At 36.7% G+C, this 22144-nt stretch overlaps 1 protein-coding gene across 1 annotated transcript in view; it reads left to right on the forward strand.

The window, feature by feature from the left end:
- THSD7B (thrombospondin type 1 domain containing 7B) overlaps positions 1–22144 on the forward strand; it is a 763775-nt gene that overhangs the window by 534114 nt on the left and 207517 nt on the right. Inside the window, exons 13-14 of the mRNA XM_074363581.1 lie at positions 3418–3612; positions 9730–9993. Of these exons, the coding sequence (XP_074219682.1) occupies positions 3418–3612; positions 9730–9993 (459 nt within the window). The remainder of the gene's footprint in view (positions 1–3417; positions 3613–9729; positions 9994–22144) is intronic.

Here is a 22144-nt window from a genome sequence, read left to right on the forward strand (position 1 = left end):
ATGAATTAATTGCCTTAAGAGAATTTACATAATTTGCCCAAGGTAACAACAATAAAAAAAAAATTAAAAGCCATCCTTAGTTCTGTTAGACACCAAGCCCCACAATTTGGTGGTACACTCTGCCTGCCACCTCTGATTTAGTCCTCAAAAGAAGTTATCTGACTGATGGAGTTAATACACATTTAATATTGGTCACAGAACTATGTTGTAGGTTAAAAATAACATTTTAAAAATATCCTTTGCCCATGAGTTGCCCAGTGGAGGGGGCCTGTGAATGGGTGTATTCCCACTGACTCTAAATGTCTTCTCATTTCCTTTGTGTGTGTATCTGTCTTCTTTCCTCGGCGGGGTTTCTAGTCCTGCCTACCTCTCACTTGTTCTTTCTTCATTTTTTTGCCTCCCCTTTAGTATAGTTCAATACCCAGTCATTCAGTACATGTATATTCAATGATTCCTTTTATACTAGAACATCCCCAAGAAGGAAATCATTTTATTTAACTTTTTCATGTTTTTATTTCTAGTGGTTCTTTTTGCTTGTGAAAAGAAATTAGAATCTTGAACTTGAAGAAATCTGAAAACCACAGGGCCTGACCTAAACTGATGATTGCATGCTCTGTAGCTTGTCAGTTACTACTCACCCTTGAGATAAATGATCCTAGATTTTCTGGTCTTCAGAGTAGTATGGATCAGATTTCATGCTACAACTTTGGATGTATTCTGTGGCCGTTAGAATCCTCCAGTGTCTCCATTAGACTAGTGCATCAGTCTGCGTGGGAGTGATGGCTCAGATTTGCTCTGCGTAGTCCTGTTAATGCAGTCAATGTGTTGAGGGTGTATCTAATAAATGGGTTGACTAAGGGTGATTTTAAGTGTAGTAGGGAATCAGGTGAAGATTCCCCCAGTTTTCTCTTCATCTTTATCCTTCAGATTCTGAGGGTGGCCAAGGAAGAAACGTGATGTTGGCGAGCAAGAGTGTGTGTACCTGCTGGAACTATCAGCTTGATTTAAAACAAATATGAAGGATAATAATAGCCTTTATTTGGCCCTTAGTCGGTGTGAGGCACTGTTACGAGAATTCTCACAACCCTTTGTTGCATGTGCCCTTGTTATAGTCATTTTAAAGATGAGGAGACTAAAGCATGAAGAATTTAAATAACTTATCTCGGTTCACGTAATTCCCAGATGTTTGGGGTTGGAATTTGCATTCATGCCATGTGACAGCAGTATCTGTGATTTCTATCGTGTGCTGGAGCTATTCTTTCTTAATTTCTTATGCAAAATAGTTCAATATGGACTTTCATAAACCTAGTATATTCTAATTTATACGGTTTGTAGAACTTCAGAATATCATTGAATGTTTATCATAGCTTTCAAATTTTAAACTTATTCAAATGAAATTATAGAAAGTTAATATTTTATTATCATTGGGGAAAAAAGCTCTTCATTTGTATATTCATAGATGTTAAATTTCAAATGGCAATATTTTTTGGAAGTATTTAAAATTTCTCTTCGTGTTATTTAGTGCATTGTCATGTTGGGAAAAAATAAACTTGGCACAATAAAAGTCCCCTAAATTGACTCCAAATTAGTTTTCTCAGCATGAAATTCAAATAACATTTGCTTGTATCCTACTTAAGAAAATATATTGCTAAATTCATCATTAATGGCTATAATATTCCCAACAAAGAAAATGCAGGTGATGTTGGCTTGATGTGCAGTGGATTTTGTTCCTAGGATGTGGATAAAAACAAAAAAACAAAAAATTATTCAAAATGAATGAATAGCCCCACCTGCCACAGAGCAGATGTACAAACTGGGAAGTATTGTGTGTGCCTCCATTGTCATCTTAGCTAATTCCTAGGTCCTAAAGCATTCAGTACGATTGGCTTTCACCAGTTCATAAATAATAAGTAAATGGCTGGCTGGCTGGATGGGATTCAGATTGACTTGTTCTCTGTTGTGTTCAGAATAAAGAAAGGAATTCAGAATATAAGAGAAATGGGCAACTGAAAGCCCCTACGTACACTTATCCTGTATTAGAGAGGTTTATATAAAGAGTTCTTAACAATATTGATCCGAAGCTGTGGTCTCTTTATTCCTTGTATCTTGGTAGATTCTATAGAGCTATAATAAAATGACCCTAAACTTTGGTTTCTTTAAGATGATGATCTCAGCAAATAGCCATTAACATATACCACATCCAGAGGCATCATGCCAGATGTGGCCAGTCAGTGGGCAGACTGGATCAGCACCACCTTTGACACTTAAAGACAAAAATATTCCTGGACTTCTCCCCCGGAGATGCTGATATAGTAGGTCTGAATTTATGCCATTGAATATATTCTCATAGACATTTTTGGTTAGGAATTGGCTTAGAAGTGTATTTTTCAACTAGGGCTGATATTTGGCAATGCCTGGAGTCATTTTTGGTTTCCAAAATTGGGAGGGTGTGTGTGTTATTGGCAACTCATGGGTGAAGGCCAGGAATGCTGCTCAATATCTTACAATGCACAAGACTCTTGGACCAACAAAAAGAAACTATTCAATCTAAAATGTCAGTAGTGCCAAGGTTGAAGCGTGCTGGTCTAGAAAATAAAGATACATCCTTAGAGTCCGTAATGAGGGTGAGTAAAAGATTCACAAAAATATTATCCATTCGTAATTGAATAAAGTAAATTTCATTAGCCCAAAGAATCAAATAAAATCTCATAAATGTTTTATCTTGAGATTATTAATTACTTCATGGTATGACTAGAGACATCCTAGTTGAAAATGTATGTGAGAAACGTGGAAGAATTATCTGCAGTTGGTAGAATATTTGTAGTGGGGATTATCTGGATAGATTAGCTTGTAGTTGAAAAAAAAATGATTTAGAATTTCTCACTGACCCTGAAATGTTAGTAAGGAAGAAGGTTACTTGTAGAGAGCAGAAATTCCTTTTTAAATACTGACTGTGAAATTAAAATAGGACCACTTCCATAAGTGCCACTTCAACAACTAAACAAAAAGATCAAATCTAGGAAAATTTTTAATGATTTTTTTTGATGGTTTTGTCCTTTTTGGTCTTTATATTACTGTTTTACAGATTCTGTTTTTCTAGGTTTATATCTCCTCTAGAGATCAGATGCTCAAAGTAGGACATACAGTAAATTACTAAATGTTATTTTGGTTGCTGTCAGTGCAGGATTTGGATTAATAATGAAACCAATTGAATTCTCAAAAACCTCCACTGGCAACAATAAACATTTAATTTCCAAAGATGAATAAGGTTAGCTATGTTGAACACCTTTTGCAATCACTGTGATAACCAAATTCTTCAAATGTTGGGAAATTCTGCTATTTTGTCAAAGAACCAGCAGCAGACTGATTTAATTAAAATAGTAACAAAAGGATCCATGTTTGTTTCTGTTTTTTTAGCTGTCTCATGTGTCTCTGATAACAACCAGTCAGCAGAAATGACGGAATGCCTCAGGCAGACAAATGGCATGCCTCCCCTTGTGCAGGAGTGTACAGTCCCATGTCGTGATGACTGCACCTTCAGTGCTTGGTCCAAGTTTACGCCCTGCTCCACGAATTGTGAAACAACTCGAAGTAGACGGCGACAGCTCACAGGTAGGGTGTGCCTCTCACTCTGTCTTCAGGCAAGTGATGCTCTCCTGAACCTATCAAGTTCCAGAAGGGCAGGAAATTGTATCAAGTCTCTCCCTCTCCCCGTCCCTCCCTGCCATTATGCATCCTCTTTGCCTGTGGTTGGTACTACATAGTACATACTCAGTTAAATGCTTGTGAAACAAATGAAAGATGTGAATCATTCTATAGCTCTAAAGTTCCTCTCTATACAGCTTTATAATCTTTATAGTCATAAATGGCAATATACCCACCAACTTTCTGGGAGTAGTTAATGGCAAATTATCTCGTGTCGTTTTCATGCCAGGATCTCAGCCAGCTTGGAAGCAGCCCTGGATTTGTAAATAACATTAGAGGCAGATCTCATTATGTCTTCATCTTTTACTATTACCTTTTAAGTAACTGGATATTTTAAAATTTTAGTAGGGGAAGGCAAAAAATTAACTGCATAAATAAATTCCATTTTTGTGATATATATTAATTAATGATTTTATTTACATCCTTGAAATTTAATGGAAATTAAAGCAATGAATAGTTTAATCAAGGTCCTAGAGCAATTGTGCCTATAATATGCAGATAATTGATACAATAATATATCTTACTTCTTGTCTAAATAAATATGCCAGAACTTCTCTTCATTGTATGTTTTTTTCGTATAAGCAGAAAACTTAATTCAGGGAGTGAAGAACCCAAGGAAAGATGCCAAAATAACAATTGGGATAATAAAATTAGGGTTGACATTGAAGAATTAAGCACAGATGACATTTGTTCTCATGAGCAATTCGTGAGCTAATTCTCTTGGTTTCAAGACCCCTTTTGTTTGAATGCATTACATACAAGATTGTTTTAAATTTGACTCACTCTAATGGATTGACATAATCCATGAGAGCCTTTAACAGGCTTTCTGCACCCACATCAGGAGCCCATTTGTAAGTACAGGTGAAACATATAATCACAAATGGAAACATCAAATAAAATATGTTATAGTTTGATCTCTCTTCTATAAAAATTTGTTCGTACATAATTTTATGCAATATTGCTTATGTTTCTCAGATAAAACAGATTTCTTACAGAGAAACAATATACTGGTATAGAATATATATATTACAGGCGTAATTCCAACTTCAGGGGCAATGTAATGGAGCTTGGTTTACGTGTTCATACATAACGCTTCGAAAGTCGTTATCCTAGCAACTTTCTTTGTATCTTTGAGATGAAAGAGAATTTCCTTTAGGAGGAAAGAAAGTTTTTAATAGGTGATGATACTTTGTACTTGCAAACTGAGAATGAAAAATACTGAAAATCCTAGGATATTTATTCATTTTACAACCAGTGCAGTTTGTGTTATGAATGGTCAAAAGTGTAATGGATTGGACTTTTATTTAACATATACTTTTAATGTAAATGTTGGCAAACTGTTATACTTTTTTCTGCAAACTCTATCCCAAGAATTACTCATGCTAAAGACTATTTAGAACTTCTTTTCTAGATTATTAACTGTTGTGCTTTTGCCTAGCTAATTGATCTTTGCATGTCTTAATATCTGGATGACACCTAAACAACTGGCTGTTTTCATGAAATATAAGAGTTGTTTTAAAAAAAAAAGAATCAAATGAATTATCTAGGGCTGTTGATTGAAAGGAAAATGCACAGTGTAAGAGTTAAGGTTTATGCGAGGTCTTACTGAGGACTCTAGCCCTGGGGACAGCCTCTCAGATAGCTCTGAGGAACTGCTCCAAACAGGTATGGGGGAAGGCTAGTTTGCAATTTTGTTTTTGGGGAATACATGCGTTAGCATACATCTTGATGAAGACTTACTGCTGGTCACAAAGAACAGGAATGATCAAGCTAATGATCGTGATGTTTTTCCATGTGTGGGAAGATGCAAGAAGAGGGGGTAATTACACTTCTTCCTGAAATGCACCTAATAAGCTAAGAGTCTGTTTATCTAAAGCACAGAGGATCCTGTTACTGTCTTTAATTTCCTCTGTCTGAAACACTGAGTTCACTGTCAGTCAGCCACTGCATTGAGTTAATCTTTGTAGACTTGGGCGGAGAGTAAAATGCTCTTTACTCTTCATTGTTTGCAGTGTCATTGGTGGAAAAACAAGCAGTGAAAAATGTGTGCTTCTCAAGCTTTATTTGATGTGATACTAATGCTTGTGTTTTGATTTTCCCCATGTAATTTGGTAGTAAGCTTAATAAGCTGTGTCTAACACAAATGATAGTGAAAGGCCTGGGCTTAGATTGCAAGGCAGTGTGATTCTCTCTTCAACACAGTCACACACAGGGCAACATACAGACATAAAGACAAGCCTCCCATTGTACAGGGGGCCATCTAGGCTGTTTGTTTCTTTTTTCCATTTTTGTTAACCAGAGGTTTTAATTGAATATCTGGGTGTTCTGTGTTGTATGTAAAGTAGATGATCACAGTTTTAGATTCAATGATAATTAAAGCTGTTGTCTATACAGTACTGTAAATAATCAGCCCATCAAATAGGAGGTCTGTCGGGTTATTCATACTTTTTTTTTCAAAATAATTGGATAACTAATACCCATTAAATATTGTAGTTTTTTGTTTTGTTTTTGTGGAATCAGTTATAAATTTCTCTGATTTAAGGGGAAAAATATCTTAAGAGCTGCAGTAGGGATTGATTTAAAAAAACATTTTAAAGTATTAGCTGGTTCTGAATCCAGAGTTTAATGCTGATTATGACTAGAGACAGTGTATATTTGTACAGAATATTTGCTCTGCCAGTAACTTTTGGTTACCCTGTACTTGGACGTTTTCTTTATTTCTTTCTACTCTCTTTTCTTTCTTCCTCCTTTTTCCTTCTTTCTTAAAAACTTTCCTCAATTAATCAAGGAACAATTTTTGCTTACCACTTACTGCTCTAGGCACTACAAGGGAATAGATAGACATGACCCTGATTTAAGAGCTTACAGGCTAATGGGAGATAAGAGTTTTGCTACAGAAGTCGCAATACAGTGTAGTACCTGCTACAGTAGCTGTTACAGGGTGCTGTGTGAGTTTTTTTTATTGCTTTTGTAACAGATTACCACAAATTTGGTGGCTTAAAACAACATAGATTTATTATCTTAGATTTCTGTAGGTCTGAAGTCAGACAGAAGTTTTACATGCCTATAAGCAAAAGGTTGGCAGGATAGCATTTTATTCCTGAAACTCTAGGGGAAAAGGTTTTCTTTTCCACCTTCTAGAGGCTACTTACATTCCTTGACTTATGGCTCCCTTCCAAGTCTTGAAATTCAGTAACATTGCATCTGTTGGGTTATTCCTTCCTAGTCATATTCCCTCTGACCCTCTACTGGAGGCCAGGAAATGCTCTCTGAATTTAAGATCCTGTGATTATGTTGGACCCACCCAGATAATCCAGAATAATCTCTTTACCCCAAAATCCATACTCTTAGTCACACCTACCAAGTTCTTTTTGCCATCTAAAGTAGCACGTTCACCTGTTCCAGGGATTAGGATGTGAACTTTGCTGGAGAGCCATTACTCTGCCTACCACAGGATACACAAGTACAGAAGAACACCGCTTCTAGGGCTGAGATGAAGAGTGTGTTCAAGGATGACTTTCTGGAGGGACTAATCTCTCATTCTGGACCTAAAGGGCAAGCAGTCATTAGCTAGGCTATGGAGGGAGGCTAGAACTGGTGAGTTTCTGGAGTAGAACATACAAAGGCCAGCAGTTAAATGAGTGGTTTCTAGGAGCTAAAAGATGCTAGTTTGTAACCTGCTGGAGGCAGGTGGTGCAACACAGGCACGAGGCAGATACTAATAAGCCCAGATCCTTTGGAGCCTTGATGACCAGGCTGAGGAGTCTAGACTTCATTCCATGAACCGTGGTTTTAAATAGATGGGTGTTGTGATCAGACTTCCAACTTTGTAGGTTGGTCCTGGCCTCAGTGTGGGGAATAGATGGAAGGGAGGGAGGGGGTTGTGGTGGCAGTGACGTCTCGGAAGGAGCCATTGTAGTGATTTAAGCTGGGGATTTGCAGATGGGCTAAATATGGGTGGTATCAGTCAGAGCGGATACAGTGGACTGATTCAGGAGATATTTAGGTATTTGAAATTATTTTTGTCATTAAAAGATAGAGGTATGTTTCAAGCGTGACACTCCAGTTTTTGACTTGGCCATATTGGTAGAAATGGGAAACACAGAAGGAGAGAGAAAAGTTGTGGTGTTCAGAAGGGTGGGTTTTGTCACATTGAATTTGACTGGTCCTTTAGTGTAGTTTTCCAGTCTGGCTCAGAGCTTGAGTAAAAAAATCTGGGCTGAAGGTACTAATTAGGGATCGAAGGCATATAGACGATTACTTGAACTCTGTGCGTGGGTGGAAGTGTAGGATCAGAAAAGAGAATCTAGGGCAGTGCCCTGAGGATGCCCATCAGTTAAGAGAGGTAGGGAGGGAGATGGCAACAAGCAAAAAGAGATGTGCCCAGAGAGATGGCAGGGGTGTGGGGTAGGGGCAAGGGACAAAAAGTTAAGGTCTGATGAAACTTGGAAAGGTTATTTCAAGAATGACGGTGTAGTCAGTACTCAGAGCTGTCACTGAATGATCAAGTCTAAAAGATAAGAAAAAGATAGTTCAGGGCTTGGTTTGTTTTATTACTTTGGCGAGAGTAAGTAGTTTAAAGGAACAGGTAGACTTAGAATCTAGGGTTACATGTGTTGAGAGAGTAGAAATGGAAGAGATGGAGATAACAGTACCTTATGGGAATTCAGAAAGCACCAGAGACTTGGGCAGGTTAAATGCTGATAAGGAGCCATTCCCCACCCACTGACAGATCTCTCAACCAGTACGTTCTCACAGCTGTGGTAGAAGCTGTGCCTCTCAAACTTACTCTCAGTAAGTGTCACTGATGGTAGAGGTAAGTGAATACCGCCTCCCAGCAGGACGCTGGTGTGGCTGAGCTTTCACAAGGTCATTTCAGGTCCTGCAGGAATCCTTATTTATTGTGACCATAAGCATCACAGAAGACATAGAGCCAAGTGTCCAGGTGACAACTGTAGACTTGTGTGTAATGTAAAACCATCTGCCAGTGAAAGTAGTCTACTTATCAGCTTGTATCCAGCATTTCCAAAACAGCCATAAAGACTGAACATAGACTAATAAAGCCGCCTTCTCTCCCTCTCCCCCCCCCCACACAATCAGAGCCAAGGCTCTAGCTAATGACCTACTAATGAGGAAACAAAGTAAAATTATTAGATCTAGGAAATCCTTTAAAAAATGTAGAGGAACTGTGTTAGTAGCTAAGTTGAGTCAAGTTGCAGGCTGTCTTGGAATCCATTGAACATGATTAGCAAGCACTCACAGCTTTGAAAAATGACTTTGCATTGTCATTACTCAAAGTTAGTATTCCAGCAAAAAGGTCCATCAAAGTCAGTTGGCAAGGTAAGGTCATATTCTAAAATATTTCAGTTAAAAAGGTCTCTCAAAGTGGAAGGCATACCCTTTTCCTCAGATTAAATTATCCAACATGATTTGAGCATTTATTGCAATCTGTTGTTTCTGGCAGCATTTGTGAGCTGCCCAACAGCAGGAGGCAAAGTAAGTTCCACTTTGCCCACCACCCCATGTGACACCCAGCCTCACTCCAGGGCCATTGTCTGGGAGGATACCATTTTGTTCCTTGAATACATAAACTCTTTTTAAAAAGCTACTCGAAAAAACACGGAAGGAGTTAATATTTACAGTATTTTGTTGGTTTCCCTGGCGACCATTAATTTCAAGAAAATGGAGACAAGGTAATCAATCTGTTTTTATCAGTAAATCATAGGGAAATCGATAGTAAATAAATCAACCAAGACCCTTTCTAGTTGCTGAGCCACCATAGCAAACATCTTCTAAGTATTTTCTGCCAGTATTCAACATGAAACTTTTTTCCCAAATAAACTAATTTCACAGATGCTCTGGGAATTGCTTCCATTCTCCTAGGATTAACTTCATGTGGAAAAAAAGAGTGAAAAAAAACTTTATTACGAATTAATAGTCTAATAGCTTTTAAATACAATGTAAGTGACTTTTAACAAAACAGCCGATGTGAAATTAATACGTGAATGTCTCTTGTTGGAACAGGCAAAAGCAGGAAGAAGGAGAAATGTCAAGATGCTGACCTGTACCCTCTGGTGGAAACAGAACCATGTCCTTGTGATGCGTTTATATCTCAACCTTATGGTAATTGGTCAGATTGCCTTCTTCCTGAAGGCAGAAGGGAGCCTCACAGAGGACTGCGGGTACAAGGAGACAGCAAAGAATGTGGAAAAGGCGTGCGCTTCCGAGCAATAACCTGCTCTGATAAACATGGAAGGCTGGTTGACCCCGCCCACTGCAACAGCTCTGGTAAGGAGATGGGGAGGTTTGTCCCAGGTCTAGAATTAGTAGCTTTGTTTCTTAGAAATGTTTCCCTTCTCCTCTGGCAAGAACACACTGCCTCTCATAAAATATGGGCGTATGAAATGCACATAGCCATATCTCACTCTTCTCCGAGAAAGCCAAAGTCCAGAACAAACAAATATATTTTATGCTTTGTTGGTGCTCTGGTCATATATGTAGAAGGCATCAGGCCTTGGATTTCTTCTAAAGATGTGGACAGAATACCAAAGAAGAAGTTTAATTTTAAATGTTTTACAGTGCAGTGTATAAGTACACCCAAATTAATAGACTAGAACTGTAGAAAAGAAATTAGGCAATCTGGAAAAGTTTTTGAGATGTTAATCAGGGTGAAGACTGTTTTTGGGGGGAGGGGATGGGGAACCTTGGGATGATTTAAAAGATATTGTTGAACAGAGAAAAGAATGATGGTTAAATATGGTCGGGGTAAACACTGATGGAAGAGGCTGAGATTAATGATTACAATGTGGCTTATGAATTTCCTCCCCTATTTTTTGGTTTTTAATTACCTTTTAAAAAAAACTAAGCAAGTTAGGGATTTTACAGAAGGTATGGATAGAGAGAATTGATGTTTGAGTGACAAACTCTTAAAAAAAAAAAAGTAGATTTTGGTCTCTGTCATCAAGGTCTTGTAGTCTAATAAACTTTCTCAATAATGCCAGAAATGGAAAATTGAATTCAGTTTTTACACACAAGTCAACTAAATGATAGTTCATCTTTTTTCTTTATTGCCAGTGTAACAGCTCATTTTGCTTAGGATATATCTAGATCCTCATAGGAATGCAATTTAAGGCTTAATGATTTTTTAATTAGTATGGTTGTTGCTCTGCTTACTCAGTTAGTCTACAGAATTGTATTCAGTAATTTTACTTTCAGAAACATTAAACACATCGTAAGCAGGTAATGGACCCATTTTACAGAGGCCAAAGTTGGTCAACTCAAATCTTTTTTTCACCTTTAATGTACATATCAGTTTATTTTTAAAATTTTTGTCTTAAAATATATTTGACTTATAGCATTGCATACATTTAAGGTGTATGACATGTTAATTCTGTACATTTGTAGGTTGTAATGTGATTGTGATTGTAGTGAAAATTATTACCTGTAACACTGCATAATTACCATTCCCTTTTAGTGGTTGGAATAATTCTAGTCTCTTAGCAAGTTTAATTATAACACAATATTGTTGTCCATATTCACTGTACTGTGCATTAGATCTCTAGGACTTATTTTCTGCTAATTCCAAATTTGTATCATTAAATAACTATCCTATCCCTGTCAATCCCTTCACTCCCATCCCCTTGAAACCACTCTTACTCTGCTTTTATGAGTTCGGCTTTTTTAGATTCCATGTATGAGTATGATGTAACAGTGATATGAGTGATGAGTGAAATAACACAGTATTTGTCTTTCTCCGACTAATGTATCTCAATTCATATAATATCCTGAAGATCTTTCGTATTTTCACAAGTGGCAGAATGTCTTTTTCATGGCTAAATAATATTTCATCGTGTATATACTCTACATCTTTATCCATTCATCTATTGATGGACATATAGATTGTTTTTATATCTTGGCTATTGTGAATAATGCAGCAGTAAACATGGGAATGCCTGCATCTCTTTGATACCTTGTTTTCACTTTTGGGGGATGTATACACAGAAGTAGAATTGTTGAATCATATGGTAGTTCTGTTTTTACTTCTTTGAGGAACCTCTGTATTTTACATAGTAGCTGCACCAATTTACATTTCACCAACAGTGTGCAGGGATTGCCTTTCTCTACACCCTCATCAACACTTGTTGTCTCTTGTCTTCTTGATGATTGCTATACTAACGGGTCATAAGATAGCCCATGTGGTTTTGATTTGCATTTCCCTGATGATTGGTGGTGTTAAGAATCTTTTCATGCACTACTTGGCCATTTGGATGTTTTCTTCAGAAAGTCTATTTTGGTCTTCTGCTTAGTGTTTAATTGGATTGTTTGTTTTTTGTTATTTTTTTTATTTTTTATTTTTTTAACATTTTTTATTGATTTATAATCATTTTACAATGTTGTGTCAAATTCCAGTGTTCAGCACCATTTTTCAGTTATTCATGGACATATACACACTCATTGTCATTGAGTTGTATACATTCTTTATATATCTTGGATATTAACCTCTTATCCAATATATGGTTTGCAAAAGTTTTCTCCCATTCTAGAGGTTGCTTTTTCATTTTGTTAGTTGTTTCTGTTGCTGTGCAAAATCTTAAGTTTGATGTGATTCTATTTGTCAATTTTTACTTTTATAATTTATGTTTTTGGTGTCATATCCAAAAAGTCATTGCCAAGACCATTGGTTTTTTGTTGTTGTTTGTTTGTTTTGTTTAATAGTCTTCCTTATTTTTTAATTGAAGTATAGTCAGTTTACAGTGTATCAATTTCTGGTGTACACCATAATGCTTCAGTCATACATGCACATACGTGTATTTGTTTTCATATTCTTTTTGACCATAAGTTACAAGATCTTGAATATAGTCCCCTGTGCTATACAGTATAAACTTGTTGTTTATCTATTTTATATATATTAGTGTCTGCAAATCTTAAACTCCTAATTTATCCCTTCCCACCCTTTTCTCCCCCTGTTAACCATAAGTTTGTTTTCTATGTCTGTGAGTCTGTTTCTGTTTTGCAAATAAGTTTGTCTCTTTTTTTTTTTTAAGATTCCACATATAAGTAATATCATATGGTATTTTTCTTTCTCTTTCCTGGCTTATTTCACTTAGAATGACAATCTGCAGGTTTATCCATGTTGCTGCAAATGGCATTATTTTATTATTTTTTACAGCTGAGCAGTATTCCATTATATAAATCTATCACAGCTTCTTTATCCAGTCATTGTTGATGGACATTTAGGTTGTTTCTGTGTGTTGGCTATTGTAAATAGTGCTGCTATGAACATTGGGGTGCATGTATCTTTTTGAATTAAGGTTCCCTCTGGATATATGCCCTGGAGTGGGACTGCTGGATAATATGGTAAATCTATTTTTAGTCTTTTGTGGAATCTCCATACTGTTTTCCATAATGGCTGCACCAAACTACATTCCCACAAACAGTGTAAGAGGGTTCCATTTTCTCCACAGCCTCTCCAGCATTCATCTTTGTGGACTTTTGAATGATGGCCATTCTGACTGGTGTGAGGTAGTCTCATTGTAGTTTTGATTTACATTTCTCTAATAATTAGTTATATTGAGCATTTTTTCATGTGCCTATTGGCCATTTGTTTGTCTTCCTTGGAGAATTGCATGTTTAGATCTTCTGCCCATTTTTTGTATTGGGTTGTTTGTTTTTAAGTTGTATGAGCTGCTTATATATTCTGGAAATCAAGCTCTAGACAAGTCTCATCTTCTGCAAATATTTTCTCCCATTCCATATGTTGTCTTTTTGTTTTACTTATGGTTTCCTTTGCTCTGCAAAAGCTCATAAGTTTAATTAGGTCCTATTTGTTTGTTTTTGCTTTTGTTTCTATTGCCTGGGTAGGCTGCCCTAGGAGAACATTGCTAAGATTTATGTCAGCTAATGTTTTGGCCTGTGTTTTCTTCTAAGAGGTTTATAGTGCCTTGTCTTATGTTTAAGTCTTTAAGCCATTTTGAGTTTGTGTGTGTGTGTGTGTGTGTGTGTGTGTGTTTGTGTGTGTGTGTGTGTGTATGGGGTGAGGGAGTATTTTAACTTCATTAATTTCCACGCAGCTGTCCAGTTATCCCAGCACCATTTGGTGAAGAGACTGTCTTTACTCCAATGTTCATGCCTCCTTTGTATTAAAAAAAAAAAAAAAAAAAAAACTGACCAAAAGTCTGTGAGTTTATTTCTGGGCTATTCTGTTCCATTGATCCATATATCTGTTTTTGTACCAGTACTATTCTGTTCTGATTACTGTAGCTCTGTAGTATTGTCTGAAGTGTGGGGGAATTATTCCTCCAGCTTCATTCTTTTTCTTCAGTATTGCTTTGGCAATTCTGGGTCTCTTGTGATTTCATTTAAATTTTAGCATGATTTGTTCTAGTTCTGTGAAAAATGTCCTGAGTAACTTGATAGGGATCACATTAAATCTGTAGATTCCTTTGGGTATTACGGCTATTTTAACAATATTAATTTTTCCAATCCAAGATAACTGTTGAACAGCTTCTTTTCTGCATTTTCTTCTAGCAGTTTTATGGTATCAGGTCTTGCGTTTGGGCTTTGTCCATTTCAAGTTAATTTTCATGAGTAGGGTAAGATAGGGATTCAATTTAATTGTTCTATAAGTGTTTATGCAGTTTTCCGAATACCATTTGTTGGAAAGACTATCATTTCCCCATCAGGTGGTCCCTGGCTCCTTAACTAATATTAAACAAATATTAGTTGACTGAATGTGTTGGAGTTTACTTCTGAATTCTCTGATCTGTTCCATTTGTCTATTTTTATGCTAGTACCATGCTTGAAGTACTATAGGTTTATAATGCAGTTTAAAATCGGGAAATGTGATACCTGCAGCTTTGTTCTTTCTCAGGATTTCTTTAGCTATTTAGCTAAATATGTATTATTCCATACAAATTTTAGCATTTGTTTTTTCTATTTCTGTGAAGAATGCCATTGGAACTTTGATAGACATTGTGTGAATCTGCAGACGGCTTTGGGTGATATGGACATTTTAACATTATAAACCCTTTTTATCCATGAATACAAGATATCTTTCCATTTGTTATGTCTTCTTTAACTTCTTTCAGTGAAGTCTTGTGGTTTTCATTGTACAGATCTTTCACTTCCTTGGTTAAATTTATCCTTAGGTATTTTATTGGTTTTGATGCTATTGTGAATGGGATAGTTTTCTTTATTTTTTCAGATGTTTCATTACTAGTGAGAAGAAGTACAACTGATTTCTTTTTGTTGATTTTATATCCTTAAACTTTACTGAAATCATTGATTAGTTCCAACAGTTTTTTGGTTAAATCTTTGGGATTTTCTGTGTACAAAACCATATCATCTGCAAGTAGTTTTGCTTCTTCCATCCTGACTTGGATATATTTTACTGCCTTGTCTTGCCTAATTTCTCTAGCTAGGACTTCTAATGCTGTGTTAAATAAGAGTGGTGAGAATGGGCAACCTTGTTTTGTTCCTAATCTTAGAGGAAAAACTTTCAGTGTTTCACTGTTGAGTATAATGTTAAGTCTGGGTTTGTCACAGATGGCTTTTGTTATGTTGAGGTATGTTCCTTTTATATGCAATCTATTCAGGGTTTTATCGTGGAAGGAAATGTGAAAATATTTTCTTTCATTCTGTTAATGAGATGTAAAACATTTATCAATTTGCATATTGCATCTCAGGGATAAATCCTATTTCTCATGGTGTATAATCCTTTTAATGTGTTCAATTCAGTTTACTAATATTGATTTTTTTGTATTTATGTTCGTCAGTAGTATTGGTGTATAGTTTTGGGGGTTTTTTAGTGGCCATATTTAATTTAGGTATCTGGGTAATGCTGGCCTTGTAGAATGAATTTGAAAGTGTTCACTTGAGTTTTTTGGAAAAGTATGGGAAGGGTTGGCATTAATTCTTCAGATGTTTGATAGAATTCACACATAGAGCCATCTGGTTCTGTAGTTTTCTGCTTTGGGAGGTTTTTGGTTATAGATGGTTTCCGTATTCATTATTGGTCTGTTTAGATTTTCTGTTCTTCCATATTCAGTCTTGGTTGGCTGCATGTTTCTAGAAATTTATCTTTTTCTTTCAGGTTATCTGACTTGCTGGCATATAGCAGTTCATAGTAGTCTTTTATTATCCTTTACATTTCTGTAGTATCAGTTGTAATGTCTCCTCTTTCATTTCTAAGTTTGGGTCTTCTGTGTTTTGAGTCTAGCTGAGAGTTTGTCAATTTTGTTCATCTTTGTGAAAATCCAGCTTAATTTCATCGATCATTTCTTTTGTTTCTCTGATCTGTTTTATTTATTTTCTCCCTGATCTTTATTTGCTTTCTTCTAACTTTGGGCTGAATTTATTCTTGTGGTTTCTTGAAGTATAAAGTTAGGTAGTTCGGACTTCTAATTTCTTAACATAGCCACTTATTACTGTAAACTTTCCTCCAAGAACTGTTTTTTGCAGTATCACCTAGGATTTGATGTTTTCTTTCCTTTTTGTTTCAAGATAATTTATTTCTGTTTTCATTATTTGCCCATTGGTTGTTCAGAAGTGTGTTTAGTTTCCACATCATTGTAGATTGTCTTGTTGATTTCTAGGTTCATACCATTGTGGTCAGAAAAGATGGCTGATGTGATTTCAGTCTTAAATTTGCTAGGACACAAGATAAGTCTTATCATAATCTAATCTGGAGAATATTCTGTGAGCACTTGAAAGAATGTATTCTCTGCTGCTGTTGAATGGATACTCTATATACGTCTGTTAAGTCCATTTGGTCTAAAATATGGTTCAGTTCCAACATTTCTGCATCAGTTTTGTCTGGATGATCTCTATTGCTGACAGAGGTATACTATTGTTGTATATTTCTCCCTTCAGGTATGTTAGTACTTAATATATTTAGGTGCCCTAAGGCTGGGTGTGTATATAGTCATGATTGTTTATATATATATATGTGTGTGTGTGTGTGTGATATATATATATATATATATATATATATAAATGTATATATATATATATAAAAATATATATATATATAAATGTATGTATGTATACATGTGTATATATGAGATACAATAATATATATATGATATAATAATATGTATCTACCTATATAGAGAGGGAGGGGGAGAGAGAGACTCCTTTATCATTATATAATGACCTTATTTGTGTTCGTTTTTGGCTTGAAGTCTATTTTGTCTGATAAGTATGGCTATGTCTGCTTTCTTTTGATTTCCACCTGCATGGAATGTTTTATGCTATCCTTTTACTTTGAGCCTCCTTGTGTCTTTAGAACTGAAATGAGTCTCCTGTAGGCATCATATAATTGGACCCTTTTTTTTTTAATCCATTCAGATATTCTTTGCTGTTTGGTGAATTCAGTCCACTTACATTTAAATGTAAGGACCTGCTACTGCCATCTTATTTGCCTTCTGGTTGTTCTGTATGCCCATTGTTTTACTCTTTTACCTGTCTTTGTAAATTGGTGGTTTTCCATGATGATGTTTTCTCTGGCCGTTTTTGATGTTTTTGTGAATCTACTCTAGATTTTTGCTTTGTGGTTACCATCCTCTATGAAAGAGGTCAATACTCTTTAACCCCTTCTGCTGGAGAGGTAGCTACTGCCACTTCCAGAAACTTAGCCCTTGCTGTGTCACACTGGAGAGGGAGAAGCACCTCGGAAAGTTTCTCCCATTCCTCTGCATCCGAACTGTTCTCTATTCCATTCCAGTGGCATTCAGGAATCTCCCCTAGGAAGCCTGTGCTTCCAAACTTTCTCCTGTCCATGAGTATCTGCCCAGTTTTGCCCTCTCCATGTTCTTTCTTTTCTGATCTCGGTGAGTGGAAGTGGGGCAGCTTTTTCCAACTCCTTTGTGTTCACAACCCCCACTGACATCCCCTATGTTTATTTTTGGATGACCAAGTGGACTAGAAATCTCCAGGTCCCTTGGTGTAGTAGTAGAGTTACTTTTGTTTGGTAATGGATGTCTAATTAGTTATTACAAAAAGGGAAGAGAAGTAAGGAATGCCTTGCCCCACCATGTATCTGATGTCACTTGCATCTTGGTTTGTTTATTCATTTGATCGCACCTATGTATTGAAAACCTGCTATATTCCTAGTCCTCTTCTGATTTGGGCATACTATTATGGGGAAATGAGGGACTTGTGCAGTTTATTGTCTAGTGGAATATAGAAACAAAACAAATGAATAAAAAGGATTTCAGGTCTTGATTAGCCCTTAGGATGCTCAATAGAAATTCTGGAGACTTTAGGGGAGTCTTCAGTAAAGCAACACAAATTTGAGATGTGATGAGTGAGTAGGTGACAACTATGTGAGAAATACACACAAGGTAATTTCAGCTAGTGGGACACACATGTCCAGATGATGTAAGGCAGGAAAGAAATACTGGCCAAAAGCAAAGGAAGCTCTGTGGTTTGAATACTAGGGAGTGAGGAGAGTTGTTTGAAATGATGTTGAAGTAGGCAGAATCTTACGGAACAAAGCAAGGAGTCTGGATCTAATTCAAGGGGAAGGGGATGGGAAGAGGTGTAGGTAATGTGATTCAATTTAAGTGTTTAAAAAATCACTATAGAATAGTGTGTATCGACTGGCTTCAAAGGGTCAAGGATGCTATTGGGAGACTGTTGAAATAACCAAGGTAAGACATGATTTTAGGTCAGACTTAGGATGGCAACAATAAAGAAATAGGGGAAACAGTTTTAAGATAAAATTTGGAGATAGAAAATATATTGAAAAGGTGACTTTTATTTGGAATACTTTTGTCAATTCTATCACTCATCTCTAATTTTTCAGAGGTTTGTGTGTGTATGTGTGTGTTTAATTTAGAAATAATCGTTTCAGGTTTGGGGAGAGTGTAGCTCAAGTGGTAAAGTGCATGCTTAGCAAGCACAAGGTCCTGGGTGGTTCAGTCCCTGGTACCTCCTCTAAAAATAAATAAACCTAATTACTTCACCCCACCCACAAAAAATTTTTAAAATAATCATTTCAGGTTAGAAAAGAAAGTGTCCTCAAGGAAGAAGTGGCACTGGAAATAGAACCAGTTAACGGAGCAATAGCAAAAGCTGCTAGAGAATCTAAGAGATTTTTACCAAATGAAAACAATACATTGATCAAGATTCATCAGAGACGTATATAACTTTTAATGTATTTGTGTTAAGATATTTTTATAGCACAGTTTTCAAAAAAGATAATAAGTGAAAATAGCACATTTTATCATTTCTAAGGATAAGAGACATATCCATCTATCAAGTTAAAAAAAAAAAGATCTTTCAATGATCACTAACAGACACTTTAAAATTTTCCATGAGTTCCTTAAGAATTCTATTTTCATCATGGACAAACTGAAGCAGAGAGCAGTGACCTCGATCTGGAAAACTACTTTATTTACCCTTTTAAGCTGTAGCATGAGTGTTACCTTCCATCTGCATTTGGAAGACACAAATGGGATTCCCCCAGATAATAGCATCGAGATTTCCTCATGGGGTAATTATTCCTCATGCTGAGGTGTCCTGTGTGTCCCTTGGTGGTACATACAACTGTGTGCAACACAATTGAGTAAGTTCTGAATTATCAACGCTAATGGCTTTCATAGAAGATTCAAACCACCGATGATCTTAGGCAGGTCTTTTTGTCTTGAGGAATATCACTGAGGAGACAAGTATTAAAATTACACTTGGTTTAAAAAACAAAAAGAAAAAAACTTAAGAATGCAGTTTGTATCTGGATCCCATCCGCAACTGTTTGCTCCTCTTGAGCCCCATGACTGCCTAGTGTCAGTGTTCAGTCTGCTCCCCCATGGTACTGACAACAGGCTGGGTGTTGACTCTGATTACCTATTTCAGGCAACAGCATAGCATGTGCCCAAATAAAGATGCCTGAGGTGAGTTACTTCCAACTATGTCTCTTAGCCCAGTGATTTGTTTTTTGGTCGCACCCAAAACACTCCATTCTTCTCTCTTCCTTTCTCTCCCTTCATCCAGGTTTCTGTTATAGCAAGTCTTTCCCAAAGTCCCCTAATAAATCGTTCCGCTTCATCACTTCCTCTTGCCCTTCCCAGCCTTTATCTTTCTTTGTAGTATTTAATCACCAACTAAAATATTATGTATTTACATTAAAAATATGCTGATTGTCTCCCTTCTATGATTGGATGGTAAATTGCCAAGAAACAAAGAACTGCTTATGTTTTTTAATTTTTTTCAACTGTATTCACAGCACCTAGAATGGTGCCTGAAAGTAGGTATTCAAAACGTATTTCTAAATACATGACTGTATCATCAGGTCTTAGTAATTTTGTAGCCTAAGTCTTTCTCAAACTTTTTTCTTTTCTCTTGCTACTGTTGCACCCAGTGGTAGATGTTACAGTATCATCTTGACCTATCCACCTGATACCTATTATGCCGAGAGCCATCAGCCAGCATACGAAAAGGCCAGTGCAGCCATGCTACAGTTCTGTTGGCAGTTTTTCCTGGTCTCTTCTTCACACCCTTCATAGGACACCAAAGGGGCTACATAATTATGGAGTCTGCCTGACATGCTCTTTCCTTTCCTTTCGTGAGACCCCTCGTTTGGGGGGACAGGACCAGGTGACGGGTGATTCGAGAGGCATTTCCCCTATTTCCACTCGGAGGGTGGGTGAAGGGATCATGTCTGAGGATTACCATTATTCCTCATGCTTTTCCTTATGACTTTATTGACCTTTTTTTTTTTTTTTTAAATCCCCATGTATATTTCTAGCTCTCTTACTCATCTGGTTGTTCATTGAAATCCAGTACAGAATCAGATTTATTTCTCCATCCCAGTGCCTAACACAGGGTCTGGCCCATCACAGGCAATCAGTAAATGTTGGCTGAATGAATGAAAGACTGGTTTAGATACAGCAAGAGTCAACATGCATGCCTAGATAGAAGTTCTGAATTTGTGTGTGTGTGTGTGTGTTACAGCTCTCTGGGTAGAACAGATGTGTGTAATGAATGCAGACCCAGAGAGAAGTGAGTTGTACAATACGTGGTCAGGCAAACACTGCAGAATATCTGTTTCTATGTTGCCCTTGATATACAGTTTGGGATTAGAGGAAATGAAATTGTAGTGTTACTGGTGGACAAGGAGTGTTTTTTTGAAAGAATGGAAAAATACAGAAAAACCAATTTTTCTAGTGATCCAATGATAACTATGTGAATAAAACTTTAATTCATCAGATTATAAAGTCAAAGTGCAATCTGTTTCATATCTGGTCCCACATAATTAATTGCCTATCAAAAGCAATAATAATTTATCTTCATTAATATTTAATGGAGAAGTAACTTGGCATTTGCAGATGCATAACTCTAGTACAGCAGTTTCATTACTTTGCTGTCATATATAAGAAGGTATGGATAGCAGACAAAGCAAAATAAACTAAAGAATCTTTGATTCAAAAAATAATATTTCACATATTTGCAGTTACTGGAAAAAATGTGAATTTAATCTTAATACCCTTTAGAAAGTTTATATTTTCTGTGTATGTATTGAATTTTGCATTATTGAAAGATTTATCACAACTATGTATGGACAAGTTTATTTTGGCCAAGATAGGAGAGTGAAATTTACATCTTTATGAACTGAGTTGGTTAAGAGAGCATTTTATGAAGTGTCCTGGCAAAGACTTGTGCATGTCAAAGATTACACAAACTTTTAAACTATTTTGAACTCTCTTCATAAATCCACTGCACAGGGGGACGAAATAATTATATCTCTTGCAGAAAGATATAGAAACCCTTCAGTGATCTGAAATTTTTGCCAAATGACCTGTTTCCTAAATCTTCTGCACCTTTATGTTTCCTGGGATGTTGATAGGCTCTTCAAATCACCACTTGAGGAGAATCATAGTGCCTACTCTGGGGCAAAGAAATTTCAGTTTGACAAGATGAATATGTTTGTGTTTTTTCATGTTGAGATTTTACTTCCTTTGCTTTTTATTTGTGTTTCATGTAAATGTTGCTGGAAAAAATTCATATGATGTCACTCCTTCAGAGATGCTTTTCTATCCACCCCAGGGGCTTTTCTCCATCCCAGGGGCTCTCCCTCATGTGCTCAGACTTCTCTCACCTTTCCCTTAGGTCCACTGCAGTGGGGGCCTTTCCATTGTCCTCACTCAGCCCTTCCTTCCATCACCTTTCTGTCCCATTTCAATGAGAGCAATCTTTCCAAAGGCCCATCTGACTGTCACTCTTGTAGGTTTTAAACTGTCAATGTCAACCATTGCCCGGGCCCCTCAGCATGGCATTGAGGGGCCTTCATGCTTTTACCCTTTGTTTACCCCTGAAATTCCTTCTTCCTTCCCACGCTGAGCCCCACCCACCTCAGGCTCTTGCATATCTCAGTACATAACACTCACTCTCATGAGGCTTTTGCCTTCTCCACCTGGACACTGTAATCCTGCTGTGACTT

Source organism: Camelus bactrianus, chromosome 5 (assembly GCF_048773025.1).
Source record: "Camelus bactrianus isolate YW-2024 breed Bactrian camel chromosome 5, ASM4877302v1, whole genome shotgun sequence".
NCBI classification, from domain to species: domain Eukaryota; kingdom Metazoa; phylum Chordata; class Mammalia; order Artiodactyla; family Camelidae; genus Camelus; species Camelus bactrianus.